General features: G+C 43.6%; 1 protein-coding gene across 1 annotated transcript; it reads right to left on the bottom strand.

Annotated features, from left to right (window-relative positions):
* Positions 1 to 6,572: 6,572 nt before the first annotated feature.
* LOC107282447 (ATP-sensitive inward rectifier potassium channel 14-like) lies at positions 6,573 to 8,640 on the bottom strand. The gene is made up of 2 exons (XM_015810224.1): positions 7,942 to 8,640; positions 6,573 to 7,124 (listed from the first exon to the last, which is right to left on the bottom strand). The coding sequence occupies exons 1-2, from the start codon at positions 8,638 to 8,640 to the stop codon at positions 6,573 to 6,575; spliced, it is 1,251 nt and encodes a 416-aa protein (XP_015665710.1).
* Between the last annotated feature and the right edge of the window lie 502 nt (positions 8,641 to 9,142).

The raw sequence follows: 9,142 nt of genomic DNA on the forward strand, positions 1-9,142 counted from the left end.
CACCTCCCAGGTGCCGAAGTACCACCAGCGGTACGCGTACTGCTGGTTGAAAAGCCCTGCTGTAGTCCTCCTTCAGTGATCATTTATTCAGTGATCATTGAAATTATGATGTGGAGACTTGAAACTGTTCCTTGAAAATGTGGCCTTTGCAGCATCCCGGCAATTATGTAAAAACGATTCAGGCACTTGGCAACCAGCTTGCAATTAGGACATTGCAGCGTTCCATGGTCATGTGATCACCATTTGCGACCTTCATGGCTGGTTTTTGACAAGCCAAATCAATGGTGAAACCAGCAGGAAGTTGCAAACGGGAATCACATGACCACAGGACACTGCGATCGCATGGGGATTTGGCTAACAATGATAACTGGAACTGCCACAACTGCCATCATAAGTCAGTGTGGTCATATGACATTGTGCTTTTACGACTGTCAGTGACAGAATCTGTGGCCCTAATTACCATAGTTAAGCCAGGGTTACCTATATAAGGTTGCTGTTGTTTCTGCCAAACAGGGCTATTGCTATTGGGAAAAGGATGCCAGATTTTTGTCTACTTCACAGGTTCTTTCTGGACGCTGCTGGTTGTGGCTGTGCAGCTGGAGCTGCTATTCTCTTGCAGAATTAGTCAAGGACAGAGACTGCTCATTATCAGATGTTCCCTCCCTTGTGTTATCTTGCGCTGCTCAACAGGCTCTGTTATTTGTGACATGGGCTCTTTTGTGACATGGGTTTACCTCTGTTTAAGAAGAGTGGTAGACGACCCATGTTCCAAAATAGCTCATTAGACAGGTCAGAGTCACAGATGCCCCCTCCCCACATGCACATGAGAACAATTGGAGAAGCAAAGCCAGAGATTTCTTTGTCTTGTTAAAAGTAAGGATGGCCTCATTTGCAGAACAGGGTTTTCAGGGCAGAGCATTTGCAGCTGGTATCTTTTTTGTTGCTGGAAGGCCTGCCCTTCAATACAACCATCTGGCTGTGTTTGTAGAAAGTTATTTTTTCTGGCCTCAGAAGCAGACAAGAAAGGGAGGGGCAGGCTGTTGCTAAGAGAGATCTAGACAGTTGCTTGTCTTTCTTGTGTCCTTACCTGGTAATTCACTTAAGAACCCTTTACTAATTAGTAGCTGCAGTGATTTTTGTAAAGCTTTGTAGCAGAAAATTATCTGTTATCTTACTTACGTACTTAATTGCCACTTAGAAGAAGAAGAAGAAGAATGTCGGATAGGGAGAACTGTTTATTGGTTTACAATCTCTCCCAAATAAGGATTTGTATGCAATCCTTCTGAACAGCCCTGTTTAGGATTACATGGCAAACAATTTGCCAGGTAAGGCTTTTGCAGTCACTCTTTATCTTACCTGTTGTGTTAGAACAGCCTTCCCCTAATTTGATGCTTGCCCCCCCAAAAAAGAATTTATGTTTGGACATCCCTGGGAGCTGCTGTCTAATGCACCTAGAATAGGGAACTCTACAGTACCTCATATATTCCCAAGCATCCTTATATCTGTCTGCACAAATCCAGACAATAATTAGAAGGCAGCAAAATACAAAATTTTGCAACTCTTTGCTATCTGATGGTGCTTTGAATGTATGTAGCACAGAAATGCATATAAAGTTCCTCATGAATTGTAAAACTTGGATGCATGAACTATAGGGGTATATGCAGCTGTAACTCAGAATAACAATTCATACATTTATTTCTTTATTGCCTAGATCAGCGGTTTTCAACCTATGGGTCGCGACCCCATTTGGGGCCGATCGACCATTTCACGGGGGTCGCCAAGCAAGGCTGTCCGCCATTTTTCCCCCTTTTCCGGCGGGTGCCTTACCTCCCTTGAGCTGGGCCAGCTGGTGGTCGGCCTGCTCCATCTCTGCCGCTTGCCAGCTACGCCTCGGCCGGTGCAGGGGGCGGAACCACGCATGCGCGGCGCTCCTGGGCAGGGAAAGTCCTCGACTTACGACCGGTTGGGTAGTCCTCGACTTACAACCGGTTTAGTCCTCGACTTACGACCGGTTTAGTCCTCGACTTACAACCGGTTTAGTCCTCGACTTACGACTGGTTGGGGGTCGCGGCATTAAAAAGGTTGAGAACCACTGGCCTAGATAAATGTAAAGAACTCAGAGATGCAGTTGCTGACTTATAGTCTGGATGAAATATCTGTTGGATCACAAATGTTGGAAATAACTGAACAATTCTACAAAAAAAAGTTTGGGGGGATGTGTAGTGCACAATGTTTCTTACTTGTTAAAGTGACACAGGACTGAGTTAGCTTGACTCGTATATCTAAAAAAGAAACTCGAATGCAGTGCTGTTGCAGGCTTGCAATTCCAGTGATGGACAGTAGAGAGTGGGATTGGATCATCTCTCTGGAAGTCTCCATTTCTTCCACCAGAATTCTCTCAAAGGAATGGATGAGGCGACAATAGACTGCAGCAGGCTGTTGTCACGGGGGCACTGACAGCGCTGAGGAAAAAAATTGGCTCTCTCAGATAGCAAGGTGTATGAGTGTTGACTTTTGAGCCTGAGGCAGGGCAGGGGTCCCTTCTGAATCACTTATGTCAAATAAATTATTCTGTGGATGCTGATCAGTTGGCCATTGGCCAAGCAAGTTGGCCAGTGATAGATTTAGCGCTAACACAGAACAGAGATGGAGCATGTTTCTATAGCCCATTTCCAGTGAATCTTAACTGTTTTTGTATGTTTATGAAGCTTGTTAAAATAATTTCTTTGGAGTTGTGATACACTTTGCTGTATCCTTTTTTTAAAAGCATCTGTATCTTTGCTCAGTTCTTTCCACAGGCAACCCTCAAGTTCTGTTTATATGAAAGAATGAAAAGAGGAGAAGAATAGCTCCTTTCAAAACTTTACCTTAGGGTTCCTAGGAGTGTGCCAGGCATTTGAGCAGGACGAGGGCCTGATTTTGCCACACACAACCCTTTGGTTCATTTTTGCTGTTGCCAGCAAAAATGTAGTTGATTGGAAGTGTTAATATTTTTACTTTTTTCTCTGGGTCCCCAAAGTAAGTAAGGGGCTGGGAATCCATGGGATTTAACTGGCTGCTTTCTGATTGGCTTTAGTGGTTGCCATGTTCTCTTCTACTTCTTCCCATTTAACCCCTAGGGCTGATTAGGCACCTTTCTTCCTCAAATGAGCTTCATTTCTTAGTTGGCACCTTTTTTTTCCCTCACTCCATCCTTATTTCATCCATCCATCCATCCACCCATCCATCACATTTCTATACTACCTACCTTTCCTAAGTGATTCTGGATAGCTTAAAATAAAAACATGTTGCAAAATATAAAAGCATAAATAAGAACAAAATTAAAAACCAAATTAGAAGGTTCCAGAATTAAAAATTAAAAAGGGGGAGAGCACACCCTCATGATACCAACCATCCCCAGGGTTCTCTAACACTCTTCAACCCCGGTGTGTAGATGACCAGGCTGAGCCAAGGACAGGGTCAAAAGCATCATGAATTTGGAGTCACTATGTCCCCATAAAAGACCTACGTCCATCCCCCTTGAAGTCTGTTAACTCTTATCTGCTGCCAATTTGTGTTGACCATTAGTAGATCAGATTCTTGTGTACAGGTGGCATGAAATAAACTCATAGTGTTTTTGAACTCTGTCCCGGCTGCTTATTTCTTGTGCATAACATTATGCCAATTGGCAGAACCAGGTGTTAGCACTCTTTCTGAAGTCAAGAAGAATGGGGGCCCACCTCACTTCTGGAAATAAGGTGTTCCAAAGAGTGGGGCCATAGCTGGGAAGGCTCTCGTCCTGGATCCTACCATTAAAAAGACTTTAACCAAAGGGATCTACAACAGATTCCCTTTGCCTGACTGGGTGGGATGGGATAATATAATTGTGATGAGACCGTTTCTGAGGTAACCTCCTACATGTGAACCTCAAGAAGATGGTTGTCAATTATCCAATACAAATGTTCTTTTATTCAAAGGCTAACCTAGTCTTGTGCATGTTCATTTGTGACATTTAAGTAGTTTTAATACTGCACACTGGTTTCAGAGCTGTCAGAAATTAGAGGGGGACATGGCTTCAGTCAAGAAATAAACCAGAACCCTTCTTGTATCATGAAGGACAAAGATCTGGGACCCAATTTTCCCCAAGAAACTTAGGACAGATACTAACATATGGATCAAATCACAATAGGATTGAGAAGACCTTTGTTCAAATCTCTACTTTTTTTTAAAGTTTCCTTAAAGAGTCACTTGCTTTCTTTCAGCCAATCTTCAGCCAAGGTTGATGTGATAATAAAATGTGTGATGGAAGGAGGGAAGATTTTCCATATATCTATGAGCCTTGAACTTCTTAAAGAATAATAATTCATAGCCAGTTATTGGTGTAAGAGGTAGCCCAAATCTGAAGCATCAGAAAACAAATACAGGTAGAATTATTCCTCACATATCTAAAAATGTGATATGATGATGATGAAGATGATGATGATGATGATGATGATGATGACTGAAAACGTATATTTGTATAATTGTATCTCAAAAATTTGCCTGTCAAGGTATACCAAATATTCCTATCCATGGAAGAAGAAAGGGAATAAGCTGTGATGTTAAAGGTGAATGAAGTACAGATAGTTATTATTTTCTTTCTAGACACACCAGAAGCAACACTGGGGTGAGATCCTAGACCAAGGTTGGCTGGTCAAGATAGAGAACATCAACAATATGGAAGTAGCCATAGGCAGACACGGGTCACTCAGTAAAGAAGCATGACAAAACAATGTATATTTGACCTCTGCCCCAATCTGGAGGTAACTTTCACATGTCAATCTAAAATATGCCCGTGGCCTAGAGATTAGAGACCCATGAGAGGATATTTTAAGTTTAAGGAGAATGCTTTATCACTTGAATTTGTCATCTGCTTATGTTGGTGGCGAGAGGTTCTTGACGTTCTGTCACATTATTGGCACCCAAATGAACACTGGGTGCCAGTGCTTTGAGGTCCAGGGCGATAGGAGAGGAATGAAAACTGTGAAGAGGGTACAGCCCAATGTGTTTGCCTCTACCCGCCTGTGTCGCTGGCATAAAACAAGATTAATGATGGAACTGCGTCATATTAATCTGAGCTCCCAGCGGCAAATCCAATCTCAGCTATCACCTCTTTGACCTTCAGCCTATGTTGCTACCATCCACCAGCTTGGGTAGCAGCTGTTTGTGTCAGGATTTTTCACAGCTCTGATATGTATTAAGCTTTGGGGAGCAGATGATTAGACCGAGATTTTTAATGTGATGCTAGAATAATCTTTCTTTCCTTCCTCCCCAATCTATCCTTCTTTTCCGGCCATTCCTCAAAGTTAGCCATATAGAGCAAGTGGATGGATGAGAGGCATTGAGCTCAGCAAAATACAAGTTTAAAAGTTCTGATCCAGGTGCCACAACTATTTAACAAGCTTTCATCTGTGTCCCTGAAGTCAATGGAGTACATCAGCAGAAGATGAAATATTGACCATTTTTGTTATCACTCATGTACCCTCATGGGGAAAAGAGCAGAACAGAACAGATTTAACTCTAAATCTATAGTTCTCTTTGTTTGTCTTTCAAAAATTAATTTTAGAGTAGGCAGCCTTTCATATCCCCGTTAATATGAAAGTTTATATGTATGTATTCCCACAAGCATGGGAAAATGATATGGCTATCACAGGTTACATTGCATTTTTAATGCAAACACTTGTTTTGTAGTTCCACGTGTATGTTATGCAGTACACTACATTGCCCAGTCTTATAAAGACTCCTTTATTCCAAGTATTATCGGACCACAATAATAAACTTCTCAGCATGTGTACTTGTTAAGAATTTCCAGTTACTTTTGCAGGACTAATTAGGAAAGGGTTCCTCATCTGGGTTTGAGAAAGGAGTATTCCTGGGATGTACGATTAGGTTATTGCCCTGTGGATATATCATTTCTATCTCTGAAAAGAAATGCACATCTTTAAACTTGGCAGAACTGCTTCATTATAGACCAGACATATTCTAGTTCTGTAGAATTTCACCTAAACCACCATTTCCATTGTTCACAGAATGTTGCTTCTCCATTTGCTTCCTGGAGCTTCATACATGAGACAGCTACGATGGGGCAGCCACTAGTAGAGCATCATCAAGCATCTTCTTACAGAGCTTTCAAGCTCCTTGCAGTAAACATATTGTTCATCCATCAGACTTCCACCTAACTAGTGTTATCTTAATTTGTATTACCACAAACATCAGGTTATGCATGGGCTGTTTTGAAGTCCATGAAATGAGTATTCTTTCTCGCAAGTTTGCCTGGGCTAAAACTTCCCCTTTCCCCTCGCATAGACATAGTGTATATCTATAACCCCTTAACTCTCCTCAGAGACAAATGATCTAGAAAAGTCTTCCATTCATTCCATGCTATTTCTTCAAGCAACGACCAAGCTGAGGTGTTTGATTTGGGGATACAGTCAGTCAAAGTATGCAAATGTGGTCCTTTGGCCAATTGTTTTAACAGCCCAACTATGTGAAGTCTGATATGGGTGCTACCTCTTCTTTCCTCAGCTCTCCTCAGTTGAGGGACAAGAATCACGTCACGTGGTACTGGTTGTTTCATTCTCCACACTCACCCGCTGTTTTCCCTGGCTTTCTTCCTCTTCCTCTTCCTCATGACAGGTTGTAAGTGCCACTTCATTCTCATAGCAGAAGGAAGAACGAGCAGCAGTGGTTCCAATGGGGGAGACCCTGTATTTACGTTGGCTGAGCTCCTTGGCACTGCATGCTGGGGTTCCAGGCACCTCATATGTACGATGGAAGTGCTGGTAATCAACCTCATAGTGCCCACGCCGCTCAAAGAGTACAGGTTCAAAGCGATGTCCCCAGCGCAGTTCACTTGGCAGATAGGAACTACGGCATTGAGTGGTCATGGCAGTAGCTTCTACCATACCTTCCAAAATGACTACCAGTTCAAAGTCAGCGTTGGCCAGCTCCATAGGACCATACTCATAAAGAGGGCTTTCCGCATCAATCTCGTGCACAATGGTCACAGGGGAAACCAGAAAAATGCGGTCAGTGCCACTATCAAAGCCCACATTAACATCACTGTGATCCAGGGGAATGTACTCGCCTTCAGGGGTCACACGAGGCTGTGTGAAAAGGAGACAAAAGAAAGAGGAGAGATTATATATTAGGCTTTTTATATAGGACAAGGGGTAAAATCCATCTTGTGGAGCCAATAGTCATTTCTGATGGTTGAAAAAAATGAGATTGAAGTTGTTGGCTCTCTCAGTGTAAAGCCTAGATCAGGGGTCCTCAACCCGGTACTGGTTTGTGGTACTGCAGCCCGGTACTGGTTTGTGGACCAGTACCGGGCTGCAGCACGCCAGCAACTGAGCCACAGAAAAAAGCAAAGCCCCATCCGCAGGATGTAGGCAGCACACAAAACCATGCCCCCTCCGGTCCGCGGAAAAATCTCTCTCCACGGAACCGGTCCCCGGTGCCTAAAAGGTTGGGGACCTCTGGCCTAGATCACACCAAGGTTTCATTGCATGATTGTCACATGGTATGAAGGGCTTAAACAGCCTATCTGTATTTGTGAACATGCTCTATGCCATTCAGAAACCAACCTTGTATTCATCATTCCTTCCAGATCCACATAATTCAACTTCTCACTTCTTAAACCCATTTATCCATCATCCATCCATCCATCCATCCATCCATCCATCCATCCATCCATCCATTCTGTATTAATATTCCTGTAGCTGTTGTTCTCAATGTTCCAGCCAGATTTGTCTCCTCCAAATTTTCTCCAACTTGCTGTCTCACCCTCTTACCAATCCAGATTTTTTTTTCATCCTTTCCTGTACCACTTCAGTAATTCTAGAATATATCTTAAAATTTCCCCAAATGTCTGGCTGCTTTTTTGTCTGTTACTGATAAGTTTCTCACCAATATTCTCCTTACCTGCAGCAGCTGGGCCCGGACATGGGCCTCTACCAGGTGGCTCTTCCGCAGGTTAGCCACACGCCACATAAGGCAGAGCTTTCCATCTCGCATGGCCACCACAGCAATCTCGCTAAAAACAAGGGTCTCGTTGCGTTTCTTTGGCTTGGCTATCTTGGCCATAATGGCACCAATGATGAAGGCATCAATGATGCATCCCAGAATGCACTGCAAGACCACAGCCAGGACAGCTGAGGGGCATTCCTCTGTCACGCTACGGAAGCCATATCCAATGGACGTCTGGGTCTCCAAGGAGAAGAGGAAGGCAGCCATGAAACTGGTGACCTCGGAGAAGCAAGGCCTTGAGTTGGGAGGGTGCTCAGGTGCAAGATCTCCGTGAAGTACAGCAATGAGCCAGAAAGTGAAGCCAAAGAGAAGCCAGGAGAGCACAAAAGAAAGGCAGAAGATGAGGAACATCCAGCGCCAACGGATATCCACACAGGTGGTGAAGATATCGGTAAGATACCGCTGACCCTTTTCATTCATGTTGACAAACTGCACGTTGCAATGGCCATCCTTTTTCACAAAACGGCTGCGTGGCTGGATGGTGACGAGCTTGCCGTTGTGGCAGTTTTTTGGGGATTCCACTGACCCATCTTCTTGGAGTTCTCCCGCCCCATCGCCCCCATTGAAGTGCCGGATGACTTTGGCCACCCCCATCTCTGAGGTATGGGGAGTTGTCCTGGCCAAGGTGAGGTCAACTAGAGGGAATTGATGGCCCAGCCTGGATGCTGTGCAAAACAAACCAATCCTGGGGAGGTGTTAACAAGAGAGACTATGGTGCAGGAGCTCCTTATAAGTTTTTGTCAATCTGGAATTGGAAAGAGGAGACAAAGCATACAATCAGCTTAATATATGGCGCTAATTGCAAAAAAAGTTCAATGCTTGATTTTTTCAAAGGAATGGTGGGAAGCTGAATTAAACTGAAAGGTAGAAATTTATTCAACATTTTAGAGTCACTGAACATATTCTTTAGAAAGGTGTATTTTCTCAGCTTGTAAAATTCTTCTACTATTAGAAGATACTTTGCTTTCCTACAGGATCTCAAACTATAGACCAGGGGTGTCAAACTCAATTTCATTGAGGGCCGCATCAGCATTGCGGTTGCCCTCAGGGGGCCGGCTGAACCGGGTGGTGCAAATCCAAAAAGAAGCGCAATGCT

This window comes from Protobothrops mucrosquamatus, unplaced genomic scaffold (genome assembly GCF_001527695.2).
Source record: "Protobothrops mucrosquamatus isolate PMUCROS unplaced genomic scaffold, P.Mucros_1.0 scaffold8, whole genome shotgun sequence".
In the NCBI taxonomy this organism is placed as follows: Eukaryota; Metazoa; Chordata; class Lepidosauria; order Squamata; family Viperidae; genus Protobothrops; species Protobothrops mucrosquamatus.